Genomic DNA, 27,858 nt, shown 5'->3' with positions numbered 1-27,858 from the left:
GAGACTGTTGTATTTGCATGATATCCAGGTATTTTGAGCATGTTAAAAAACTGTAATATGTTGCCTAGCCTTCATCTTACTTTCACATTGCTCCTTATGCATTTGTCCCCACCCAGGATTAAAAGTGAGAGTTGCCTTTAAGCAACAGTCTTGTTGTTTCCCAGCAAATATAAAATTGACAAATACTAAGGTGCATAAAAAAGTACATATAAGGCCTGCAGTTGCATATTTCAAATAATTCAATTAATTATTTGGGTGGAAATCGTTATTATATGTTTGCACCTGAGATGAAGGTGTTAGGCCTAATGACATTTTAAGAAAAGGAAATGGCGTTTCAAATCGGTGTCCTCCTCTTAACGGACATTGTCTCTGAGCGCTAGGGCTGCTGGATATCAGGAAAACTTGCAATATGTGATAACACTGCTGAATATTGCAATGACGATACCACTTGCAATATTTAAACACATATTTAAAAAACATTGTTAATGTATTTCTGCTTTGGATTCAAACATAACAAGCAAAGCATAGCAAACATAACCCTAGACTAGACTATGCAGAAACTTAAAACAAATTAAAACATTAATTCCAGTCCAACATCATAGTTAATGTTTTTGTTATATTGTTTATATTTTATAAAAAAACTTCTCAATTCTCCCCTTTACAAATGTTCTGGCCTTCTGAAATATATATATGGCCTTCTGATGTCCTCTCTCCCCTGTTAGTATGCAACTTCAATTATGATTGGTCAATTATATGAACCTGCAGAGCGTGAATGCATGGCATAGGGAGTAGGCTATCATTTATCGCAGTTCCAGCAGTCTTCGCTATGTCTCTGTTGATATCGCGATAAAGATGGATTTGTGATTAATTGTGCAGCCCTGCTGAGCGCTACGTCACCTTTCTGCTTTGAAAACATCCTGAAGTTAGGACTTGTCAACACTTTGAAATGACCAAATCCATGCATTTTCAGTAGAACCTCTTGGTTGTTAAGGTACATTAGTTAATTTTAGGCTATATAAAATATAGTATAAAGATTTAGTTTTGATCCTGCTGAAATGGACGATGGGCAGCTATGGCTCAGATGGGATAGAAGGCCGTCCACTACTTGAAGTGATGGAAAGTGTCCATACTGATTGGTGTGTTTGTTGTCTGTGAGTATTTTTACAATTTACACTATGGGTACTTTTTGAGGATGGTAGGTCATTCATTATAGCAGTCGCCAAAGCTTGGTCTTTACTGCCATTACAGGATATCAAAAATGAGATGTTGTGAGGCAAAGCAAGAGACGTCAGTCTGCACTTTGTACGATGTATGAGGAAATAAACATGCGCTATTGGGAAATGCATTCAGATAACATCTTGGATTCTCTTGAATACAGAATTTCGAAAGGAGGATGAAGTAAGATACAAAGATATCAAGAAATGCAGTAATCAGTTAAATGATAAAAGATCAGAGCATGAGCTAAATAATGAGTGTTGTCTGATCCGGATTCTTTGTATGGCCTCTCCCCTCTGCTTTGAGCTTGCAACGTTTGTTTACTTCCAGTACTTTGGTCCCAATGCGCTACGTTTCTTTCTTCTTTCTGTGTGCTTGTGTAGAAACTATAAACGGATGTATGCATCCTCATGCCCCTACGAATAGGTCTAACATTTTAGTATTTTGATATCAGCATGATGGTTGAATGTAAAAGGTAAGGAACCCATTGACATTAGTATATGGACTTGTGATTCGTTGGATGTTTTTTTAATGTATTATTTCCCTGTTGGCATAGCAGTCTTGGTGTTGCTTCTATGTCTCTGCTGTCAGGAGATGCATGAAGTCCTCTTTGGGGAATTTGTCATTACAGATTAGATAGTCTCTTTCTCATCATGCTCAGCAAGAGCAGCATGAACAAACCTCAAAGTATTGTTCAACATGAATATATGCTGCATAAGACCGCTTTTTTGTGGAGGGAAACTTGACTGCAGCACTGTGCAGCAGGTAGACGGAGAGACGCACAGAGGTGGTCTTCCAGCGTGGATTGAAGCAGGATTTCCTTGAGTCCGTCCTGTCCTTCTGCTGCCCCCATGGCTGTGCCTGAGGATACAGTGACCTTCCAATGATCTGTAACTCGGCCTGGGTATCATTTCTCCTTTTGTTTAAATAGTATAATTTAAACCTTTTTAATAGTAATAATTTTGATATTCTATATTTGTTTCTTTTAACTGTACCAAAGAAAAGTCTATTACCTCTGTTTAAAATATATATATTTTTGACATAACACTGTTTTCTTTCTGATATTTTCAAGATGAAATACAATGTTGTGCCAGCCCAGGTCAGCCCTCTTTCCCAATACAGATTTGGAGGGGATAAGACTGCCTGCTCTTCTGCCATAACTGATCAGAAGGCTGAAATCTACAAGGGCAGAATGGCGCTGCAGTCATGGTGAGTCCAACTTTGTAGCCTATAAGTTACAAAAAGCTTTATTATCCTTTCTGTGTGTGATTTGGACAGCACGTCTAAAGGCCACAGTACGGTGCTTTAGCTGTAGACTAGATCCTCAGTGCCTTGTGTTTTGCTCTCTAATGCCATCATCCCATCTTTCCTTGACTATCAGCTTTTCTGTAGGACATAATGTGGTCAATCACAGCTATTTTTAACATACACTCCTACAATTCACTCAAGTATATATATTTGATTCCTTTCCTATTCTTTAGTTTGTTTTGTTTCTGCTTATGCCAAAGGAGGAACACTGACTAACTTATTCATGAGAAGGACAGGTCAAATGTGAATAATATTTTATGACTGCTGGGGCAGCAGCATCTCGGCTGCTGAACACACTGGTAAGGAAGGCCAGCTGTCCTGGGGAGTCCTCTGGACACTGTGGAGGTGGTGGGAGACAGGAGAATGGCAGCCAAGCTGTCCTCCCTGCTGGACAATGTGTCCCACCCCCTCCAGGACACCCTGTACTCACTGTGCAGCTCCTTCAGCGACAGGCTGCTGCACCCCCGCTGTCTCATGGAGAGATACCGCAGGTCCTTCCTTCCTGCAGCGGTCAGGCTGTACAACCAGCACAGCCTGTAAGAACTGTTACAGGATGTGTATTTTGAAAATGATTTAACTTTTTATCTTTTAATGCATGTAACATATGTAACATTTCCCCTCCGTGGGACTAATAAGGTATTCTGATTCTGATAAGCAATTTGATAACAAAAGACGGCCCCAATCATTTCTGGATTTATCAAAAAGCATTTTTTATTAATTGTCATTTTAATGTCACACAAATTCACAAGTGTTTAAGACATGTCTGGCTCAGTTTGGTGTGTGTGTGTGTCTGTGAATTCTCTAAACAGTGCAGTTATAAATAAATGACCACAAAGAGAAGAAAAGGTAAGGTAATATTGCAACAGTAAAAATAGAATTCTCATTTTAAGAAGATAAACAGAAAAAGAGTTGTTCAAATTGAACATTTAGCACCATCTATCCCGTTATCATATTCAACATATAATATCATAAAATCTTGTCTAAAAGCCCCCTACATAATGAAAACAAAAAATTACCATTTCTAAAAACAATTTGGAAAAAACTGTTTTTCCTCAATGAGCATACAAACACAGCATTCCATTAGTCATGTTCTCTACGTGAGCAGTGTGCCTATCGTCTACAGGAAAGGTGGTGTTATTTTCAGGATAAAGATATTATATAATATATACCAGGAGTCAATAGAGGCAAGCACCAGACAAACAGCAACCTCCACTCCTGTGGACACACAACCCCCACGTTTCAATTCTTACAGAGCAATCGGTCACTATAAAAAAATAAGAAGAAACAAAAATCGCAACCTTGTACAACCCTATTAAAAAGGGAGAACATTAATATCCAATAAATAGAGAAAACATTTTAAATTAAATGTACAATGCCAAAAAGTAAATGAATCCAAATTCTGCAAATTGGACCAAAACAATCGGAAGTAAAACACACAACACCAGATGGTAATGAGTTTTGTCTTCCTTCAAAGAGTATCCATACAGAAATAAAAAAAAGACCTGACAAGTGATTGAGGAAATACAAACACAAGATTTACATTACATACAAGAATCTGAAAGACAAAATGAAATCCCCCCCAAAACAACGAAAGTCGTTAAAACCCGTATGTTTTGAAGCATTCCAAACATTTGTATTTTTTTAAATTCTTAATGCTTTAGAAAAATGTTCATATCTTTATTATTAGTATTTGTCATTTTCTCTCTTTTCTAAATACAAGGCCAATGTGGTATATATCTAGGCTGATCTAGTTTTAGAAAACAACAAAACAATAAATTATTTAAAAAAAGACAGCACCCCACAAAAATTGCAAACAGCATGTACAAATGTCAGTATTCAATACAACAGAAATGCACCAACTACCCTTCGCAGTTTGTTCACCGGCAGCACCACCTGCCCCCTGGGTTCCTATGTGACCAGGGCGTCTGGCTCAAAGCACCATCTGAGAGTAAACTGGTATTTATTGGCGGCTTGGTATTTTCTTTTTGTAAACAGTAATGATGAGTAAACGTATTCAACTGGCTGTTCGGCAAGTAGTAGCAAAAATGAAAGGGTAAGTTGAAAACCAAAGTGAACCTGTGTCTTTTTTCCTGGCTTGCAGGAGTTTTGGTTATGGCTGAGGAGACGCAGGAGAGGATCTCTGTCACCGGGAGGAGGCCTGGGGAGAAACACACACAACACATTTAGAAGCTTTATTGTTTTCAAGTCAGAAATGAATAAAAGGCAACTATCAAATCCTGAACAAAAGACAGAAGGAAAACAGAATAGCGGTGCACTTACCAGGTTAAAGGAGTCGTATGTGGTCATGAGCTCCTCCATGCGGTACTGCTCCAGCACCACCACATTGTTCAGGTTTGGGCTACGCTGACGTGCGCACTCCTCACAGTGAACCACATATGTCTTTCGGCTGTTGCTCTCACTTGTCACAAACAACAAATCGAATACCTCCAACTGTAACAGAAAATAGATAATTGTTTTGTTCAGTTTTAGAGGTATTTTAACCTTATGGTCATTGTGTGATACTGATGGTTTTTCATATAAAGTACATCTTCATCCACATTGGCTGGAGTTCATAGCTCCATAGCCTATATGATGACAAAGAGTAAGGTCATGTGTATTGTAGTGCATGTCTGTAATAGAACAGGCTACTCACGTCACATTCGTTGCAGTAGTAGGCGGGCTCGTCCTTGACCCGACTCTGATAGGAAATCTTCTTTCCTAAGACCACCAGCTGGTCACGCAGGATCTGGATGTGCTTCATGGACTGCAGTAGGCAGTGTCTGGTAGGAAGGTAAGATGCCAACATTAATATAAAGTTTGCACTATACGTTTCATTCACATTCTATGTATGTAATGTGACATCTGCTTTATTTGACACAATTACTGGACTAAATACACACTGTTTCCACACATCCATGTTAATATATCTAATATGTATAGGGGATGGGTATCGTTAAGGTTTTAACGGTACTACTACTTTTATCAATCCGGTCCTTTAAAAAAAATATAGGTAAATTAATGAAACAAATTGTAAATAATGTGATCTTATAGAACTATAAATAACAAACAAAAAACAAGTATTTACTGCATAAATACAGTGGTACAGAGCAACACAGGTGGGGCATACAGGTATGCTGCAAAAGGCCTAACGGTTCTTCTGGAGGAAGATGAAGGTATACATCTGGACGTGGATGGGGCTACAGAGCTACTAGAAAGACAGTCGAAAACGGTGCATTTCTCCGTCTCAATCAATGTGGTGCACTTTTGCGAGATGTTTAAACAAATTGCTTGTGTTACCGCCATTACATGCTAAACTCTTTTGGCAACGAGCATTGTCCACATCGAAACGGGTAACATTTAACCACAACTTGGAGCGCTTAGTTCTCTCCGCCATCTCCGCCGTGTGTGTGTGTGTGCGTGTTGCATGCATGTAGCAGCCGCGTGTGTGTAAACTGCCCCGCCCCCTCACACTCAGACGGGGGAGAGAGATCTCTCGTCTGGATTGGAAAGATCGAAAATACGTCATGGACGCATTTTGTAGTCTTATTGCATATTAGAAACGGAGTTGGCGAAACTAAAACTGCAATATAATGTTTGTGTAGCAATAATACACATGACATGTATTTTTAAAATGTCTCCAGTACCGATAAAAAGACAGATAACGTCGGAGCTTAACGGTAATAATTCAGCCCGGGGCCCCTTTAATACCGGGGCTATATATATATATATGACCCAATATGTATATATGCTCTTTTTTGTTTTTATTCATTTCTTATTCCATAGTTTTTCATCATTTTTATTTTTATCTTTGATTTGATTTTTGATTTGATTAATCTGTGTGAATCTGTGCTGTCCTGTTTTTCATCCTAACCCTGTTGCTTTTTGAACCCACAGGGATTAATAAGGTCCATCTGATCTTATTCAAGGTTAGTGGTCATATTGATTGTGAACTTGTGCTGTTGAATTTGAACCTAGGGATATATTATTATCCACCTCATCTTTTACATCTCTTTTTTTGCTGGGATGTGACCACAGTGTAAACTCACTTGACCAACTTGAAGGTGTCTGGGTCGGTTATCTTGACAGTGCGGGCCGCGTTCCAGGACACATGAATCATGGGGACGATGGATTTGACTTTCTTTACTTCGTTCCACTCAAACCGCTCCAGGGCCAGCTGGTACTGGTAAGCTGCAGATACATGACATGTTGAACACATTTCAGTCTCACAACAATGTTCTTACTACTGTTGTATTTGCCAAGTGGAAGTTGCACTCCTTACCATTGAGGGGTCCGACGTTCCAGGCGATGTTGTTGCACCAGCCCACGGCCTGAACCCAGTGAACAGTTCCAGCGTTTATCCACACCAAGTCCCCCGGCCGCTGGATGAAGCGGTACACGGGGATGTTGGCTTTGTAGAGGTCCTCCAGCACCGGCCACCAGGACCCTGTCAGGTAGTCCACGCCATGCCTGGAGGGAAAGTTGTGTTAGGACTGTGATGTATGTGTTTAGCAACTGTTATAACGAGCAGTATGTATACAAAGTGAACTATGTGAGCCGGATGTGCATCTACTCACTTTGCACAGAAGTCATTGATGGCCTGCCAGTAGTTCTCATGGACAGAGAACCACTCGCAGTCTCCAGGGCCGATGTTGATGTTCACAGAGCAAAAGTTATTGTTCTCCTGGTGACCTGTTGATTAAGCACACGATATCCTCTGTCATACATAATGGTATTTCTCATTTTGTCAATCTTAAATCAGTAACGACATTGTGATTTATACATTTTTTAACTCAGAAAAAAGTATTCTATCCCATTATAAAGGGTTACCTGGCGTCCGGCTCCCTGGGACCTTCATGTAGAGCTGGACTGTGTTCATCCCGAGTATGGTGTGTCCAACATGACTCAGCATATTTCCGCTGGATGCTACACGCATAAATGCTGGCAGCTTCTGCAACTCCTGAAGCTGGGGCTTCCACCTGAACAGAGACAGCAGGTTAGAACTGGTCCAACTAGAGAGGGCAATTTCATTTGTGCTAAAGTACTTAACAGCTTTGGAATCTTATGCAATATGTGGAAGATGCTCACCTCTTGGGATCTGAGAGGTCAATGTTGGTGCCAAACTTGATAATCTTCCCAACTGCTTTCTGCTCAGCACTGAGGAAAAAGAACACATGAAGTATTACTAGAAGTTACAAATCACTTGAGTGTTTATGTACACTTTATGGTCTCTTAACACTATCCCTACCTGCTGCTTTCTTTAGAGATGTCCTTGCTTGGAGCATCCGAGCTGGTGGATGGCTGCTTCTCCTTCTCATCTTCATCATCCTCGTCATCACTGCCTTTCTCCTCCTGAAGACTCTCTTGGAAGCTGGATGCCTGGTACTGGGCATATTTGGCGATGGTGGTGTGGGAGCGGCTGCTCTCGCAGGGCCATGACTGACCCGTCCCACTGGGGTCCCAGTTCTCATCAGCGGGCTGCTGCACCTGAGTCCTCACCTCCACCGACTGCTCTGCATTGGCTTCAACCAGTGACTTTGTAGAAAACAGGCCCAGGTCTACAGATAATAAAAGGGAATATTAGGCACATAACAGCCAATTGAATATATATATATCTGTCTGTCACTTGAGGTTCAAAGTATTGCAATAAATTACATTCAATCACAGTTGCACAAGTGTTAACTTACTGAGTCGTAAGGATCCAGCCAGGCCTCTGATGACAGTAACAGGATTGTTGGGGTCAGTACAAAACTGCAGCAGCACAGGGGAGAAGGCGTCCCTCTTACTCTCCAACTACAGAGAAGAAAAGTCAGATCAATACACAACAAAAACAGCTACTGGAAAATGTGTCTCCATGCACAATGAATCACCACACACACAAATATACACATACACACACAGTCTGTTGTGTAAACTACATACAGGTATTTACATTCTGTTGCTTTAAAGAATGTATTTTTGTGTACTCTTCTAATAAACTTTAAAGTGCCATCCCAACTTTCTTTCGTTGTCTGATGAAGATCAAGTGTATCAAATATAACAGTGAAGGAATGCTTGTTTACGTACATAGATGCTGGGTGTAGGAGGGTTGAGTTTCTCTCTGGGGATGGGTTCGTCTGGCATGACGGGCTTCACAGAGAAGGCTGGGAGAAGAAAGGACTCCCGGAACTTGTCTTTCACTCTGGCTCCCCTGCAACAGAAAAAGAGAGACCATGAAGATACAAACATTCCTTCCCACACAGTGCACATAAGCTGCCTGATGGGCCAATCGTCTTTGCTAAACACATACTGCTTTTGCCTTATTTTAATTCATAGAAATATCTTACAGGTCATTTAGAGACATAGTCAACACAAACACAGGTCGAATCTGTTTTTGGATCATTAGAAAATAGCGTTGCAAAAGCTATTTTTGCACAAACACAGGTGACATATTTTGTGCACCAGTATGGGTCACAAATGAAGCATCTTGTGCAATAGTGTACATTGTCCACATGCACCATATTAAGCCCATAAAATGCGCTACGGAGCATACTGGATTATCCAACACTATCATATGTGTGAGGTCCAGTCTGCCCTCTCGTGCTTCAACTGTGGCATTTCAATGTGTAAGGAGATTCAATAACAACAGTGCTCGAGTGGACAAGATTGTATATAAGAATGAAGAAGAAAAAACCCTCCTAAATAATAACGGTATGGTTTGACTAGGCATGAGACTCATTAATGCATGTAATGATTTTTAGAACAGCCTAAAGTGCACTTACTTGCAGGACCTGATGATCTCACTGGCACTGTTCTTAATGGTGATTTCCTCCAGTGGGATCCTCTTCTCCTCCACCTCAGAGGCAATGAACGTCTCCCTGTCCCCGCTCTCCACCTTGATGAGGCGGATCTTCAGCTCTTTGGGCGGCCCGTCCGACAGCGCCTTCAGTTTCAAGAAGTCTGTTGAACCCAGTGAAGAACCCGATTCAGAGTCTTTCCTGTCCTCAGAAGACCTTTCAGGATGCTCTCCTTCACTGGCGGAGCTGGTGCCGGACGCTCCGTCAGCCTTTGTTTTTTCTGTGTCATAATGATCCCGATTCTTCTCAGAGCCGTCCTTGCTCTGGAGGTTGAGGTCGCAGAGAATTCTGCGGTCCTTCTTTTCCTTCTTGCCATCCTTGTGCCGCTTGTGGCTGGAGCTGCAATGAGTGGAGGATGATGATGATGAAGAAGAGGACAAGGCCATCTCCTCTCTCTTTTCTCTATGCTTCTTCTTTTCTTTCCTGTCTTCATGCTTCCTGCTGCTACTGTGGCCGTGCTTCCTCTTCTTATCCTTCTCCCTTTCTCTATCCCTGTGCCTGTCTTTGTCTCGGTGTTCTTTCACTTTCTCAGGTTTGTGTCTGTCCTCCACTTTCACATGGCTATCGGATTTATCCACAGAGTTCTTGTTAGGAAGTGACTGTCGACTAAGCATGACCTCGCAGCTTTTGCCCAACTCAGCCAGAGAAGACTCGGAGATGGTCGTCAGCTGCCGCTCCTTCTTCACCACCTTGATCGGGTTTATGATAGAAATACTCTCCTTTTTGTTGGAGTTCATTCCGTCTTCTGTTGAACCTCCGTCGTCTCTCCAGACATCAGCGTCCTCTATTTGGAGTTTCTTGTCTTCTAGTGGAGGGGGGGAGGACTTCAGAGGTGGGACAGCGGGACTGAATGGTGGATTGTTTGGATCTGAAGTGGGAGAGCTGCCTTGCTGCTGGCAACAGATATCCGGGCCCAGCGACAGTGAAGAGGAATATTTGACCCCGAGCAGAGCCGAGGGAGGTGGTCTCCCAAAAGGCCCACCACGGTAAGCATACTTCTGACTCTCTAGGACTGTTGCTAGGGATTTGAACATGCTGTTTACACCAGTTTGATGGAGGTGGGGTCTTTGAGGTGGTGGAGAACAAGATGGTGTCTCAGACTCATCTTCATCATCCTCCTCATCAGCCTCACTTTTAATCTGCTCAGGGAGGCCATATAGTTTAGCCAGGTCACTGTGGCGGTAATTGGTGTTCCCCACTCCCGTGTCCGCTGACCGCTTATGGTTCAGAGGGACATTTGAAGGTTTATGGTAATCCTCATCCTCCTCGTTCAGAGAAGACGTCCGGCTGCAAGGGGAAGCCAGAGAGCCTTGGCGACTGAGCACGGGGGGGCTAGCGTGCGGATTTGATCCAAAGTCTTCCTGGCTGGGCTGGTGCTTCAATGCTGGAATGAGGTCTGGGGCACACAGGTAGCTCTTGATAGGCTGGACACTAGGATTAAAGTTGTCAAGAAGACCTGTGGACCCTGTCTTTTCGCTGTTATACATCTCCTCTTCCTTTTGGATGGATTCATCCAGCATGGCCATTATGTTGGCCAGACCATCAGGGAGCAGGGTGGACATCTCGGAGGGCTCCTCCTCAAACTGGGCAGAGTCTGTGCCCGTTTCCAAACCACTTCCTGTCACGGGCTTGTTGAGGATTCCCTTCATGGAGCTGGAGGATAGAGGTGGGGGGAGCTTCTCTCTGGGAAAGGCCTGATACAGTTTGGGGGGTTCTCGGAGGGCCAAGGCGGGGAGAGAGGGTACGCTGCTCTCTCGCTCCCTGACTGAGTCTTTGGATTGGTTGGGCGCGGCTTGCATAGCCGGGGGCTTGTGGGGGTACATCATCCCTGAGGTATTGTGTGTTAATGAGGGACTGAATGTGGTTCCGCTATTGTTGCTCCACATCTCCCTCTGCCTCTGCTTCTCTCTGGCATACTCCGTCTGAGGTGTAAGAGGGGGCGGCCGCAGCCTTTCTACTGGAGTGATGGTGGGGGGTGTCAGTGCTGGTGGTGCGGGGAGCACACCCCCACGGCTGAGCCAGGGGTAAGGGGGTGACGTCTGGGCACTGGGGGGCGAGGGACCTGAAGGAGGAGCAGTAACAGAAGAGAGACGAGGGGGGGGGGAAAGCAGTCTCTCCAGATTCTCCATTGCAGTCTGCTCTTTGCCTTTGGCACAGCACAGCTCCTCCTCCCTCCTCTTCTCCATCCTCTTCCTCTCCGACTCCCTCTGTTTTCTATGTTCTTCATCCTGCCTCTCCAGCTCTCTCTTCTTTTGCTCCTGCTTCTCTGCTTCTCTTCTTTTGCTCTCCTCCTCTTGCCTCTCCCACTCTCTCCTCTCCTTTTCTTGCTCCTTTTTCTCCCATTCTCTCTTTTTCCTCTCCTCTTCCTGCCTCTCCCACTCTCTCCTCTTCCTCTCCTCCTCGAGCATCTCAGATTCTCTCTTCCTCCTCTCTTCATCTTGCCTCCTTTTCCTCTCCTGCTCCTGTCTCTCCCATTCTCTCCTTCTCCTCTCCTCCTCTTGTCTCTCATGGTCTCTCTGCTTCCTCTCCTCTTCCTGCCTCTCCAGCTCTTTCCTCTTTCTCTCCTCGTCACGCTTTTGTCTCATTTCCCATTCTTTCTTCCGCCTCTCCTCTTCTCTCAGTTTCCTCACTTGATCCTCTCTGTCCCTGCTCCTCCTCTCTTCAGCTTGCATGTGACCCTCCAGCTCTGCATCAAGTTTGTCTAGAGCCTCTTCGATGGACTGAGGGACAGAGACCGGAGCGGGGGGAGGGAGCTGAGGCTGGGGGTACGCCTGAGGCAGGGCATACTGTGACTGATGAGCCGGTCTGGAGGAGAGGGCTGGGTGGGCTGGGTGGGCTGGGTGGGAGGGCTGAGCTGCCGTGGAGCGCGGGGCTGAGCGGTACGTGTGAGGAGAGCTTGGAAGAGGGTTTGAAAGTCTGCTTGTGATCACACTGTCCCCTGTCCTCTGGTGTCCTGAGGAGAACAGAGAGGAGGATGAAGAAAATGGAGGGTTCTCCAGTTCTGCCTGAGCGTAATATGACGTCTTCCCCTTCAGTGGCCGGGCCTTGTTGGGTCCCTGTTGATGGTAAGGCTGGTTGCCGGGGGCAGCTTGGCCTCTCTGACATCCTGGCTGCAGCAGAGCATCCAGCTGAGGGGTGGGGCCAGGGATGCCACGGGTGGAGGTAAGGGGTGCCGGCTCTCTTCCTCTCTGCCAGCTGCTGTTACTGCTGCCATTGTTCACAGGGCAACCAGCAGGGGGTGATGTGGTCACCGTGGACACAGCAACCATGGTTACACCAGTAGAGCTCCTGTTGTTGCCGTAACCACCGATGGAGCACGATGACTGGGGTGTGGGAAGGTTGGCGGTGATGACCGGTGTCCGGGTGGAGTTGGTTAGGGGTAGAGGGGGGAGGACATGATGTTGATGCTGTGTAGGACCCCGATTGTCCACCAGCTGATTGTGGCTCTGCTGGCGCTGAGGTAGCAGTCCTGGAGGCCTGTAGATGCCCGACTCCTGAAGAAACACATACAGAACAATTCATTATTATTATTATTATTATTATTAATTATAACAGAATAAAACATCTGCTGCTCCATATGAAAAGACTACAGCACTGATAACTGACATTAAACATGTTTTATACGAGCTTAATGAAAACTAACATATCCACAGGATGTCATGTTTCCATCACTGCTGATCGGAGCTGAAACCCATATAAGGACGTGACTGCTGCAGAGTTATTTGTCCTGAAAATCAATAGCTTTTGAATGCAACCCACACTTTAGACACAAGCCAGCTGGATTTTTTTTTAAGTGGGAAGGGGCTTTATACTCACGAGGGAGTGACTGTTGGGCCTGCTCTGGTATCTCCAGGCCTCATGGGGCCCACTCTGCAGGTGCTGAGGTACTGAGGTGCTGCTGGCAGGAGGAGGACCCTTGTGCCCCAGCCCTGGGTGAGGCTGGAAGTGGCTGTAAGGCACACTGCTGCTGGTGGTGGCAGGCGGGTTTGCTGGTGACGATTGGGCGTGTGGGTGTTGATCTCTGTCTCCCCTGGTTGGGGTGCATGCCGTGTGAGAGGTAGCTTGGCTACCACCTTGGCCCCCGATGAGAGGGCCTCTCTGGCAGTGAGGACCCAGCAGCCCCAGTTTGGAGCTTGGGCTGGGGTAGGAGGAGTGAGGAGACTGCTGGTTTACAGCCTGAGGTTGGAATGCGTCTTTCTGGAGCTGAGGGGCAAATCCCTGGTTGTAGCTTCCCAGGGTGGAGTTTTGTGGAGGGGAGAGGTTTGAAGCGGTGGAGGCAGGGGAGGACTTCTGGGCGTAGCTACCCATTCCTTGTTTGTTGTTTTCCTGAGGAACAAAGCAACAATCATTAGAGTAATAAAGACTAACAAGGATCAGTGCTGCTTTTAACAAAAGAGAGGGAAATCAATTTTGGGCATGGTGTGATTTACAGCCCAGCAAACAATACCCTGTCAGGCTCAGACAGCCAACAGAATCAATACATTTTTATGGCACCACTCAACCCAATAAAAGTCTTCCTATTGGCTGTGGTCAATAGTAAAATATGAACCTCTGGCTCCTGGTAGCATATATCTAATGAAGGGACTTTCTCTTACTGTTCTGAGCTGGAAGTCCTGTGATTGTGGATGTTTGCGTTCGGACATCTGGGGCTGCCAGGGAGTGCTGTTGTTTTTGTGAAGGGGGTTCCAGAAGGCAGCTTTTGGAGGGAGGTGGTGGGCTGAAGACTGGTGCTGAGATAACAAAGACTGGCCTGGCACAGGGAAACGCTGCAGCCCGGGGTGGGATACCTGCAAAGATAGTGGAACATTACAATGTTTACCAATCAAATAACTGATAAACGAGAGCAAACAACATTTTAGGAAAGAATCGAGAATTGAAGTCTTTGAGATCCAATAGTTTTTGGCTGTTTTGGTCCAACAGATGAATATACTGTTCGCTCTGGTTTCATACCTGATCTGAACTCTTTTTCCGTTTGTTGGGACTGGGACAGTCCTCTGCAGCTGGGCGGGAGGACGGGTGCATGGGGGGTGGAGGAGTGTGCTGGATGACAGAGTGCTCTCCCAATGGAGGGCCCGGTCTCTTCAGCTGACCCCCGAGCATCTTCCCTGGGTAGCCCCTCTGCTGTGGACAGAAAAAGTGGCTCTGAGAGAAGCATATGGCTTTCATCTGTCTGGCTGCATCAGATATGACAGCAACAACACAGATTGTTGTAGGTATGCATGTTTGTATGGATTGATGATGAAACATGATCATAGCCAATTAAATAGCTCCTACCTGGTGCACCTGAGCCCACATCTCTTCTCCCAGCAGTGGTGGACCCCGGGGAACATGCTGCTCCTGAGGACCCCCAAACTAAAAGCACACACAAACACAACTGTTGGAGACATTTCCTTCATAGAATAATTACAGTTTGATTAACTCTGTTGTAGAAGTGGCTGTAGACGGATCATAGAGCTGTTTTTGTTATGTTTTTTCCAGATAAAGTTTATGACATTTTTATGCAGCACATTTGGATTACAAAACAAATAAGAATTGTTTCAATGATCTAAGAATTTATTAATTTATTGGAAACAAATTGAGGATAGTCCAAAAGCAGAACCCCGGACAAAGGACAGTGGCTTTATTATTTTACAATTTGATTTAAAAATGACATTAAGCATAGGGCTTTATTTTCATCTAGGGAAAAGCTGTTTAACTACCACAGTGTCACCTGCAGCACTGTCACTCACCTTCAGCTGTTGGTTTGGCCTGCTGGGGGCTAGATGGGGGTTGGGGGCTAGATGGGGGTTGGGGGGTAGATGGGGGTTGGGGGGTAGATGGGGGTTGGGGGGTAGATGGGGGTTGGAGGGTAGATGGGGGTTGGAGGGTAGATGGGTGTTGGGGGCTAGATGGGGGTTGGGGGGTGGGCCGCTGCTGCCTGCATAGCCGCCATTATGGAGGCGAAGTGAGTGCTCATTTGGCAGTGGCACGCCAGGATGTCCTTGAGGAGGGAGGTGGGAATCATACAGCTGACCTAGTTGCTCCCACGCTCTGTGGGGGGGTGGAGGGTGAAGATGATGAGGAGGAGGCCTCTGCTGCTCCCTCTGCTGCTCCCTCTGCACACCTGGTACCATTTGCTGGGGAAGCTCAAGCTTCTCACCTCCACGCATTGGCCTGGATAGAGAAAAATGGTTAAACAATATTTGAACAAGAAAGAAATCAAATCTAAATTACACCTAACACTTGCTTTATCATGTGTTTTCTGTAGATGAACTACCCCCATGCTGCTTTCTAAATGACTGATGTTTTTGTGCATGACTTACCCATTTCCAAATAATTTACTGGGATGGTTGAGTCCGCCCATAGGACCAGGAGGTAGATGGGAAAGGAGCTGGTGTTGGTTCATTCCAGGCGAACACCTGATGAGAAACAGCACACACACTCCAGTCAGAGAACATCTCCCGAGATTGTTAAGTACTTTTAAGCTTTTATTTCAGTGTTGCTGTAAAACTTAATCACAGGTTTAGGCTGATGGATTAAAGGTAACAACGGGGCACAGCAAAGTTTGTGTTTGTGTTGTCATGGCGACAGACCTCGCAGGTGGCTGCCAGGCGCGGCCGCCCACGGGAGCCCATGGTCCCCGGTTGAGTCCGTCCAGAGGGAAGGAGTCCCGTGTGCCACGCCCGCCGAACTGCTCTACTGCGTGATGCATCCAGCCTGCAGAGGTAACATGTCGTTTACTCACATGCTTTCATGCAGAACAACATATTATCTATAGCCTATCATCGCATTTATTGACAAATAGAATTAAAATCACTTTGTTATTGTTATAAAGTATTATTTTCACATATTGTGGTATTTAGGTTGGACTTTGTGGTCAAATGACTTCTCACTGCAACAACAGAGTTTGACAGATTACCCTAAAAAGTGACTACACTACAATTTCTATTCAGCCCATTGAAAGTATTGGCTGTAGCTGAGACTCAGATTACAATATAATAAGAGACAAATCATTTTAACTGTATATAGAACAGCAGTATGTAGTGTTATCATACACTTACAATAACACACAGTGTCTGTCATTAAAGTGACTCACAGAGCTGCTACTCACCAGACTAGCGGAGTGTGTGAAGCCCTCCACTGCAGCACAGAGAGGGCCTCACTCACTGAGAATGAATGTACTGTCCAACGCCTCTGTCTTTAGCACCAGGAACCCCAAAGCCTATTGGCTACAGAGAGAGAAGAACAGGAGAGACACTTTGAGAACAAGCGAGACACAGACAGACTGAAAAGTCAATAAATGCCAGTGTGCCAGCAGAGAGAGCAGGGTGTACACATATAGCGTAAGTTGTGACTACAGAGGCACCCTGATTGAAATCCTTTATTCATTTTATTTACATCTTATTCTCACTACTGACATTTTCTTCAGATTTTGTTTCAGTATGGACTTAGGAAAAATATGCTTGAAGTCTTGAATGATGATGGATGTCTTTGTCTTGTGGCTGCTATGAGTCAGTCCGCCTGTAGGAGGCGCCAGTTAGCCAGTGAGTCCTGATCAGAGTATTACTGAGGCCCAGATGGCTCAGTGGGGAGCTCACCTACGAGGACAGACCTGGGGTTACTGTAATCCTTACCATGGGCGTCCTGATAACAGGAGACAGAGGGAAAGACTGAAAAGGAGAGGCGCTGGTCACATGCCAAGTGTGTGTCTGTGTGCGCAAGTGTGTGTTTTAGTGTGTGTGTGTGTGTGTGTTGTCGGAAGCGGTGCCAAGTGTGCAAGCTGCACGGTCATTTCAGGCTTGTGCTGATTTAGTGCATGCGAGAGAGAATAGTGTTCTCTCCTAAGTGGATGATTGTGTGTGTGCTGCAGCGCTCTGAAGTGTGTGTGTGTGTGTATATATATATATAAAGTGTGTGTGCATGCCCGGTGGATACACTAAGGTTTAATCTCATTACGGCAGGCGTGATGGAGAGGGAGAGGGGGGCAGCAGCGACAGACGGTCTGAACAGGATGGAAGGCTAGATTAAGGAGAAACGATGGAGAAGGAGAAGAGGGAAGGGATGGAGGGAGGTGGAGTGGAGAGTCGGAACGGTGCCATGAAAACGCCCACACACCTTCCCACACACACAAATACACGGAGGCCACACAAAGGAAAGCGGGTAAAAAAAACGCATAAAAGAAGCTGAGAGATAACTCCCTCCCCTCCCTGTTACACACACACACACACACACACACAGTCTGTGTTTCAAAGTACCTTTGGTTTAAAAAAAGACAACAAACAAGATCCCTGAGAAAACCTGAGGGATGATTCACACCTACACATTTCCCAATGCTGTTGAAAACAAGTGTTACAAACACATCCCTGCACTGAAGACGTTACACATAGAATCACTTGTTCTGTCATCCCTGTTAACTTGATTGCAAGATTAAAGCGAAAATATCCAGCCTCAATCTCTTCATCACTTAACCCTAATAAGGATGGCACACATTTAAAGATGACAAGACTACAGGACAAGTATCTTTGATTTCAAAACTAAAAACAACAACAAAAGCCGTTATCCTGACATGCTTCCATTTGCATGATCCATTACTTGTCACGAACATGTCAAACATAACATTTTGAAAGCAGTCATAATAATGTATAATGTGCACACACAGGGCATGATTCATTTATCTTGCCTAGCACAGCACTCTTCCACCAGATTTCCTAAATTAGCTCTGGTTAGACGCAGTCCTTCCTCCCACCAGTTTCTCTTCTCTGCCTTTCTTCCACCCACCAACTCTGGATCTCTCTGTATATTTACAGCCCAGAAGGGGATATTTCAATCTCTGTACACTTTAGCTTGTCAGGAGTGGTGCTCGACAGTGACACACCTTCTCTTCCTCCTCTCACAGGCATCATCATCATCATCATCAACCAGGCTCTGCTGCTCACTGAAGAGATGCTGGCATAGAACTGTCAAGGCTGCAGTCTGCTTTAAGACAAAGCAATACAAACACACCCTCATGCTGAGCTTACCTTTCAGAGTAGCACCAAGTTATTGATTCACAGTTGTGTTATGTCTCAGCTTCTGCTGCCAATCATCTCTCCGGGGTCTCCTCACCCCTGAAAGACAAAGAACACAAAAAACGTCATGTCAAGCTGTCAAAAAAACAACATGAAGCCACGCTTAACACAATACTCTGGGGTATGATGATATACGACGCCTCAAAGCATACGATATAATAAGGGTGAGGGGTGGTCTCTGCTTTCAACATGAAGAGACAACCTCTTTGTCCAGCTGCTTCTCTTTCTCACTTTCTACACTGAGAATCGGCACCAAACCCTCCTGGTGTCCTGACTTCTGAGGTGACTCCTGGTTTGCGAGCAGTGTTGAAAACTTGAAAATGGCTGAGAGGCAAAGGGGTAAATCAGCAGGGAGACCGTGACAATGGGAGCGAGGGGTTCTCTTGTTCACTCACTGTCTCTTTCTCTTCTCTCACACACACACACACACACAATGGAGAGACTACGTGTGCAGCTTAACAGGCAGCCAGACACACAAACAAGGCTGATCTCACTCTAACAGGAAGAGTCGGGCTAGCCAAGTCAACTATCACACGTGAGAGAGTTGGCTGGGGAAACATAGAAAAATAATAAAACACATAGTATATTGGAGAAATGGAGACTTTGAAAAGCGCAGAGACATAAAGAAAATCGAGCGAGGCCCAGTTGTTGCTGGTGAGTGCAAACGGGGACAAAGTGGAGAGGCTGTAATTACCACTTTTATACAGGGTGTGTGTTTATGTCTGTTGTGACCAAATGGTCTATTCCCGTTGCTACCCTGGCTATCACATTGCTCACAGTCTATCTACCAGCACAGTGTGAGAAACTCAGTACTCTGAAACAAGATAGTGTACACAGGCGGCAGACCGTGTTACATACCAGCTTGGGTTCTATCAGATGATACCAAAGTGATGGAATGTGGTTATGCTGATCAGTACTGTATGTGCATCGAGGAAAAGGCAAGAGCTGTGTGAGCATTACTCATTTAGTTTTTCAGGGAACCCCCGTTGACTCGGCGCCCTGAAAGAGGGCTTACCCTAAACAGCTCGCCCTGAACTCCGCCCTCCTGTGACACCATTTACAGTCAGGTGACCGGAGGCGTGTTTTTGCACCGGGTAAGATGACAACTGCGGGAATTTCTCGGACTTCGTGATGTCATTTCTGCTTCCTATGCTGTGTGACGCATGGGTTTCTTGTGCAAGTGTGTAAAGACAAACAAACAGGATGTGAGGACGAGCTGCAGGGGAGGTTTCACGGCCACGAGAATAATCAAACTACTACCAAACTGCAGGTTCAAGATGATGAGGCAACTTCCGTGATGATGTTGAACACAACAAAGTCTGGTTGTTGTGTTTATTACTCCTGAGCAACAAGATTTCTAGCTTTACCTCAGTAGTTTTAGAGCAGTCAAAGGGTGAAGTCAAATGAACTGAAAGACTTTTGTTATTGTCTTGTTGGTCTCTTTAGCAAAAGTATACACTGCTCATATACTACATTTCTGCTAAATAGATAACGCAATCTACTGGTAGATCAAAAATTCCCCACTGGCATATTTTTAGTGACATGTCCACATTGACAGAAGACATCAAAGGGGTGTTCCTGTCAACACCCTCTGTGTAGTAGTTCCATTAGTTAGTCTTTGTGGCAGCAGCTCCATCTATGAGCTGGGCCTACAGGAAGGTTTGGCACAGACACAAAGCTGTACCAACTGTCTTTAGCCAGATCAATCTGAAAGTTAAAAAGGGGAAAAAAGAAGCTCTTTCTGGTGGCAACTAACAAAGGAACAGATAACATAAATTAATCAGACACACAAACCAAAGTCACACGCTTGGGGCTGTGTACTCAGAGAAACATCCTTAGACACTTACTACGAACATGAGCTGCGGGGAGCAATTTGCAGAAATTAAGATGTTCAGATGACGTCTGTTTCTGAGCAGCAGCCTAATTCATTCGCCCTCAGCCTTCCTTGCTAACCACTGGCCTGCTCTGGTCCCAGGACAGACAACCACACTGAGGATAGGACAACAGGCTGAGGAGAGACGAGGGGAGGCAGTAGGGGCATACACTGCAAAGAATCTCTATTGGTACAAGTGTTACAATTATCATTCTAGAAAAAACATGTAGGATTTGACTAGATGGGTCCTTACACTGAGAGTGGCCATATAAAGACCCAGAGGATGAGACCACTAACAAATCAAACCTGGAGGGGGGGGGGGGGGGGGGGGGGGCTGATGGCAGGCAGCTGTAGAGTGTTACTGTTCTGGTAAAGTCACTGTAGTCTTTCTGATAAGAAATGACCAGATAAGGCAGGGTGAAGTGGCTGATAACAGAAAACAGAGCGAGGGAAAAAGATCTGGCAGAAATGAGTTTCTGGCCAGGGATGACGGAAAGGCCATGCATGGTCCTGGTCTCCCTCCCCCTCCCTCCCTTCCTCTCTTGTTCTGTCCTCCCTCGCCCTCTCTAGTCCATTTGGCCATTACATAATCAGCCCCAGATAAAGACAGTGTTCTGAAGGAAACTCCAAGGATTTCTCCATCTCTCTCTCATAAACATGTTATGTTGTCTGTGCGTGCGCATACGTCAGCCAGCCGTTGGAAGACTGTGATGCAGTATGTCACACGCCCACATCGTCACACACAGAAAATCAGAGGACGCTGTCCTAGCCATCACACAGGGCGGTGTGGGTTAGACAAGGACACAGCCAGCAAACATTGTTCCAGCACAGACACAGAAGCGTCTGACCTCCATGATGGATGATTATCTCCCAAAGAGCGCAACCCTTCTTTCAGGAAACAGAGCTCTGAACCTAACCCTCTACCCAAATAAAACCAGGCCGTCATGCTCCACAGCAGCACGCCATAACATGCCAGACAAAAGCTCTTACTTTTCACACTAGGTCTCTTCCAGCTCATGTATCTACACTTAGGCCTAAACACAGGGGGAGGAAGATTCTAAATATGCACATTTGAACTCTGTTGGGGTGAGGATGTTTCTTATTTCAACATTCAGTAGATTTTTTAAGTGATAAGTTCATTTTAGCAGCAGCCACAAACCCAGCTGCTGTTTGCGGTCGCCTGTCAACACAGCCTTTCACCACCTCTTTTTCCATTGGTGTTTAACTCTAAAGCAAATGAAAATGTTGATTTCCGGACCCCCAGTGGCAATGGCACACTGACAAGAAACAGTTGGCCTATATTTGTATCCGTTTGTGGAAAAGAAACCTAGCAGGGAGAAGGGGGGGGGGGGGGGGGGGGGCTGGTAGGAAAACATGAGGTTCCTTTTGTCTCCTGCACTCAGAACCCAGACATCTGGGCCTGGGACTGACAACACACAACTTTCTCACTAACACACACAGAGCTCTGTTGCACGTGTGTGACGTTAAAAAGAAGGGGAACAGAGCGCAGAAGAGAGAGGAAGCTGTCGTCACCCCCACAGGAAGAAGGCCTCCCTGAGGGGAGTTTGTGTGTGTGTGTGTGTGTGTGTGTGTGAGAGAGAAAGATAGGCCTTGATGGCTGAGGCTTCCTGTTGTAAAGATATGAACTGTATGTGTTTTTAGTGTGTCTGCAAAAGCTTTTAGACTGTAATAAAACAGATGAACGTGATCTCATGACTAGTCCGTCTCTCATGATGTGAAACAAGGATGCTGGTCAGTTTTAGTACTAAAATAGACCTCAGACACATAGTCATCTCGTGTGAACGGCACGTGTGTCCAACTCATGACTCACACAAGCCTAGTCAACAAAAACGAGACAGTCAACTGACTTGAAAATACATTTACTCACATCTGACCACGGGTGTAAAGACAAAATCCTTGTCTGCCCTCGTTTTAGCTTCTGGTTTAAGGGAATGACAAATATTATTGATGGTAGTATGAGTGTGTATGAGTGTGTGTGAGTGTGTGTGCCTTTCCTCCCAGTCACTTGTGCTCCCCGCTTCATGTTCTCAGAAACTGTCTCTTACAGATGAAACACCAATTTAGATTTCTCAACAGTCCTAACACATGAAGCTGCCTGAAATGAGTGGTGTGTGTGTGAGACAGAAAAAATAGTGATTCAACACCTGGCTTGTGACTCTAAAGCAAGGAAAACACGGTGTAAATCCCAACAAACCTGGAAATATTAAAGGACGTGGGCGATAACTAAGAACTGACAGCGACTTGATCATCGTCACTTTCGATTTCCACATTTGAGCAACCACAAAACCCCCCAAAGTTTTCTTTCTGCTTTCCTGGGTGATTAATTCAAAAACAAAATGGTACACATCACATTGCCTCAAAGGAAAAACTGCTTCAAACTGCAAAATCCCCCTCCCTCACACTGCTCCGTCTCTCAAGGTGCTTCTTTTCCAAATCCAGGACAAACACATGCTCAGAAATGCACTAAACAAAAAGGAGACTCTGCTTCCTTGGTAACAGTTGCCAAGGAAACGGGACGCATCTTCACTAACTGTTAATAAACTAAGCTAGAGGGGCAAAGATGGAGCCATAATTCATAAAAGGGTTTATATGAGGTCTATACGGATCAACATGTTTACTGAGACCCCACATGACACATTTAGAACATAATCCAGATTATTTGAGCTGAGCCCGATCCTTTTGCATAAACATTGGGTTTAAGAATCAAGGTATTTTCAGGTCAGTTAAAACAATGTGCAATGGGTTGTTAAATAAGGTACTTCTCCATCCCCTGTGAGTCTTGCCTACCTCTATCTTATACTGCTGTTGGGCAGGCTCTTCTGTTACAGTTCATATGAGATGATGATGATGATGAAGATAGTGAGCAGGATGATCACAGCATGCTAGTGGAGAGTTCGCATACAGTGGGTGTAATTACCCACCAATCATTTTGACTCTATCAGAACAACCATGACACAGGCTGACACTGCTGTTTTTCTTCATTTGGGCCAGTTTACAGATTCCTAAAATACCAATGTTGAAGATATTCCAAGCATTAGAAAAAACCTGGACACAACTACTCACTGGTCCAGTTATCACTCATTTTGCCAACATGAACAAGGTGGGTAAAAGTAGTCACCAGAGGAAAGGGGAGGTAAAAAAGGAAGGAAGAACATTCTTTCCTAGGTGTGTGAATGTGTGTAGCTCTGAGTATGAGTCACACAAACAGTGTGTAGGTTTGCACCGTCTCTTTCTACCATGGCATCATCATCAGTGGCTTAGAGCCAGAGATAACAGGAACTGAAGTCAAAGGGAAACTTTCCATTTTCTCTCAGTGGGCGGAACCGGAAAAAGGGTTGTAAACACCCTGTTACTCTAACAGCTTTATTCAGGGTGGAATCGATCCCCAGACAATATTATTATTTTCTCTGATATAATTGTTGATTCTCTGTTCAAAATGCAGCCATGTTTTGAATGTATGACTAATGTTAACAGTTATGAAAGTCTAAGCCTCTTGTCTGTATAACAGGGTCCTGCTGGTCAATACAAATAATGAGAAATATGTAATAAGGACCATGACTTTACTCATATACTTACGTGATTGAAATGATCCAAACTATTATTTCCCTTAACATATGGCGAACAGTACAGAAGTTAAGCTTCCTGTTTTCTCTCTCATTATTGGTGGTTCTCTGGAGGAGAAATGACACCCTTAACTGGAAGGACTGCAACAGCATGGGGTCACCCAAACAAACGTTTCATCATGACGGCCAATCCCTTCCTCCACCAGAGACACACACAGCTCTTGTTTTATCACCATCAACACATTTTTTTTTAGATGAGTAAGCACTTTTAGCCAGCCTACTAACCCACTTCCAATGCAAGCCACACACATGTAGGACAAATCTGAATTAGATCAAAGTAATCCTTAATTTGCCACACACACACACACACACACACACACACACACACACACACACACACACACACACAACACACACACACACAACACACACACACACACACACACACACACACACACACACACAACACACACCACACACACACACACACACACACACACACACCACACACACACACACACACACACACACACACACACACACACACACACACACACACACCACTATTGTTGATGTAGCAGCCTAGCCAACGCCATCTGTCCTCCTGGCGCGTGTGTATCACTTTAATATTCTTCATGTTCGTCACAACTCATAGTAAATGGGCGGCGATTGTTCATTCACTCTCACACACACACTCCTATTGAGATCGCGGGACAAACGGGGGCGGGGATCGCTGAGGCAGCACACACACAGCCGGACAGCAGTGTGCGTGGAGCGATTTGCAGCTTTAAAACTTTTTACAACCCCAGACATCAAACGCTGCGCTGGTTTCCATGCCGATCGATCTGATTGATTGGAAGTGAACCTTCAAAGGCTTCGCTTTTTTGTTTTCTTCACGACCCCATGCCAGCACACTCCACTCTTCCTGATCTGCTGCTCCTTTAGTGTGGGCAATAAAGTGACAAATAAGCCCCCCTGGCCAGCCACAAATTCTCATCAACTGCTTGTCCGATGACCAGTGGAAATAACTTTTAACGTCTGTGGACGTAAAAACCACCAATATCGACAATGATTATGTAAGAAGACATTACCACGCCCCCAGACTACTGGACTTTGTCCCGGTTTGACTTGTATTGTTTTTATATATTGTAATCACCGCCGTGTGTAGTTGTGTTTCAAACGATCAAAGACAGCAATATGGAAGTCAGCTGGATATTTCACCGTGTATAGCCTAAGTAAACCCATATGACTCCAGTGCGCTTTATTATCATCAAAGCGTGCATATGCCTCAAGATAACAGCGCCAGATAAGTGCTTTAAAGTTAAAAAGTCCCTTCAGTTTGTACAAGTGTTCCCTCTTAAAAGTGAGAATTAGATAACACATCACGTTGACCAAACAATAGTATGCGGTCAGACTTTAGTGCACTGCCTGAAACCTAGACCTAAAGGACAGACAGCCCAAAACACCGCCCCTCCCCCCATAAAGAGAGGTGATGCAAATCACTTCCTTTCAATCCGGCTCTTTGTGTGCGTAAGGATTGACTGGGGGTGATGGGGTGGCTATCCATTCACTTTATACGGCTGCCGACCTCAGTGATCCTGCCCACCCCCACTCCAGCAGAGCCACCTACTCCTACATACACACACAATGGCGTGAGATCTCCTTACACAGGCAATGTTCTCTCCCTGTCCTCTAGTTCTCCTTCCCTTTTCTAGCCATAGGATGATCATTAGTTTACAGGCTAACAATGCTCATACTAACCCGGGATGTCCCACAGCAATGTGAGCGTATGTTATTTTCTATATTCGATGTAGGCTACTATAACTAGGCTACTTTGTACAAAAGCCGGTGTCATAAACAAGTATTCACATGGGCTAAAACATATAGCCTACAGAAATATAGACTCCCAGATAGATCTCCGTGGGATAAAAACCTTTAAAAAGGTGGGCTTTTGACATCCTAAAGCCCCCTATACCCTAACTGCATATCAAAGCCAATTTTCAGAAACGCTCCAATCCACGTGCACTGCATGATTAAACATGTACGGTAAAGGTGATCAATGGTGAATGTGAGGAAACCAATTATCTGAAGTGAGACACAAACGCGTGGGATTGAACAGTCACCTGTGGTTTAGAATAAAAACTCAACCAAATTTCCCCACATCATCAATTTTTAGACGATCAATGGTTCCTCTTTGATCAACCAGCCTGCAACAATCCCCCAGAGCTGTCCTGGATCCCAACAGAACAGAGCCTACTTCAACCAACAAGAAAATACAATGTAACAACACAGCTCTCCAATGAAGGGATATCACTAACTTCTTTTTACACCAACACTGACCTGCCTGCTACCAACCAAAACAAAGTGGACAGGACTTTTAAACGCTCAGCGGCACAGCACTCACCGTTCATTCAAGTATTTCAAATGGGCGCTCCAGAAATAAAATAATATCCAAATATCAAGATGTATCCTGTTCCTTGAGCTACACGGTAGCTAGATAGTCTTTGAATCCGCAAGCCTGGAGCTCCGGGTCTGCAGAGAAAATCCCGACGAGCCGGCTAAGCGCAGCGCCTTCAGCCTGTAATCCCTTTTAGTCTCCGTCGCTTCCTCTCGAAACAACCATGAAATATGAGCCGCCGGAGAGCCGGTCAGATGTCCGTGATAATGTTCTTCTTCTTTATTTTGATATTATTCCGTTTGATGGCTGCCCCTCTCTCAGTCTCTCCGCGTCGAGCTCCTTTTCCTCTGCTTCACACAGCCGGGCAGGCGGATGATCGAGTTGCTCTGAGCTCTGTTTTAAAGGGACAGAGCCATGCACACTCAAAAACGCGCACCACCATGCAAGCAGAGGCGCGCACTCGCGTGACGTCATCGCACGTCCCCGGAATTCCCTGACAGCGCAAACTGGCACCGAGTCCCGGTACCGGAGCTGCCCCTCCTCCTGGTGGGTTTAGTTCCTTTTCATTTCAATACACAGTGTATTTCGGGCGGACTCGTGACCGACTGTAACAGCGCCATGCAGTATTACCGTGAGCGTCTATTTATGGATGAGGAAGAGTACCACACATAGCCTATTTACGCAGACAGATCAGTATCACAGTGTTATGATTAGATTGAGTGCACTATAAATAGGCCCAGGTGTCGCTATAGTGGCTAAATGTTCTGGATTAAACATATGAATGGGTTATAACATCAGTTAGATAGTATATGGGGTTATAAAGCCCACACACTGCATCATACATAATTTATAAATAGATTTGTATATGGAACCCTGTTCTCAATTTAGATTAACTGGGAGACATTGGAAAAAAAAATCTACACTACTAAACGGGCACCTTTCATAAAGGGTTTATAAACTGTAATTAATGACTTTATGAAAATGAATAAACATTTACCTAATGGTTTATAGATCTGTTAAAGGCAAAATGAGTAGACTTATAATAAAATAATCCTTCTCAACCATCTCTTATGACCCATTACAAGTGTGTGGTGGTGTCTGTATCTGCAGAGCGGTGTTCAGGATGTCTATAGGAGGTCAACCTCCAACAATCGGGTGACAGACCGTCAGCACGCATCATGAAACTATGAGAATGGCGGACATAGAACAGAATAAAACCCTCATTTGTGTCAACTATGATTCATTGGATGTATGGTTTAAGCTTTGCACAATCCTTAGTAGACAAATAGAGAGTGATCTTTAAATGCTGAACAATATCTAACATCTAATGTATTAAAAATGATTGCAGTACAGTACAAGAATGTAAATAAAGTTAGAGTTAAGCGGTTCATTTATGTTTGATTCATGTCCGGTAGGTTAAATTCTTATCTTACTTTTCATAACTGTGCACATGGAATGTGTGAGGTCCAGACAGGGCAACAGTAGATGAAAGAACATATCTGTACAAGACTAATATACTGGCAGCCAGCTAAAATTCTGTGTGAGATAAATAAGGCATGAAAAAACGCAAGTGAGTCTTTCCAAGGCCGGAAACATTTGC

At 44.8% G+C, this 27,858-nt stretch overlaps 2 protein-coding genes across 2 annotated transcripts; both read right to left on the bottom strand.

The window, feature by feature from the left end:
• Positions 1 to 3,212: 3,212 nt before the first annotated feature.
• On the bottom strand, positions 3,213 to 15,142 carry LOC117487852 (lysine-specific demethylase 6B-like). The gene is made up of 17 exons (XM_034136580.1): positions 15,086 to 15,142; positions 14,631 to 14,708; positions 14,307 to 14,474; positions 13,952 to 14,143; positions 13,173 to 13,682; positions 9,282 to 12,850; positions 8,587 to 8,710; positions 8,208 to 8,313; positions 7,769 to 8,078; positions 7,609 to 7,677; positions 7,351 to 7,499; positions 7,098 to 7,212; positions 6,803 to 6,990; positions 6,570 to 6,711; positions 5,177 to 5,303; positions 4,804 to 4,974; positions 3,213 to 4,681 (listed from the first exon to the last, which is right to left on the bottom strand). The coding sequence occupies exons 2-17, from the start codon at positions 14,649 to 14,651 to the stop codon at positions 4,667 to 4,669; spliced, it is 5,976 nt and encodes a 1,991-aa protein (XP_033992471.1). The 5' UTR covers positions 14,652 to 14,708; positions 15,086 to 15,142; the 3' UTR covers positions 3,213 to 4,666.
• On the bottom strand, positions 15,029 to 26,651 carry LOC117487822 (protein mono-ADP-ribosyltransferase PARP4-like). The gene is made up of 5 exons (XM_034136541.1): positions 26,265 to 26,651; positions 16,447 to 16,564; positions 15,929 to 16,052; positions 15,659 to 15,754; positions 15,029 to 15,509 (listed from the first exon to the last, which is right to left on the bottom strand). Exons 3-5 carry the CDS (start codon positions 16,045 to 16,047, stop codon positions 15,029 to 15,031), a joined length of 696 nt encoding a protein of 231 aa, XP_033992432.1. The 5' UTR covers positions 16,048 to 16,052; positions 16,447 to 16,564; positions 26,265 to 26,651.
• Between the last annotated feature and the right edge of the window lie 1,207 nt (positions 26,652 to 27,858).

The sequence above is a fragment of the Trematomus bernacchii genome, unplaced genomic scaffold, assembly GCF_902827165.1.
Source record: "Trematomus bernacchii unplaced genomic scaffold, fTreBer1.1, whole genome shotgun sequence".
Taxonomy (NCBI): domain Eukaryota; kingdom Metazoa; phylum Chordata; class Actinopteri; order Perciformes; family Nototheniidae; genus Trematomus; species Trematomus bernacchii.
Note: the sequence above shows the minus strand (reverse complement) of the source record. Positions and strands in the feature narration are given on the sequence as shown.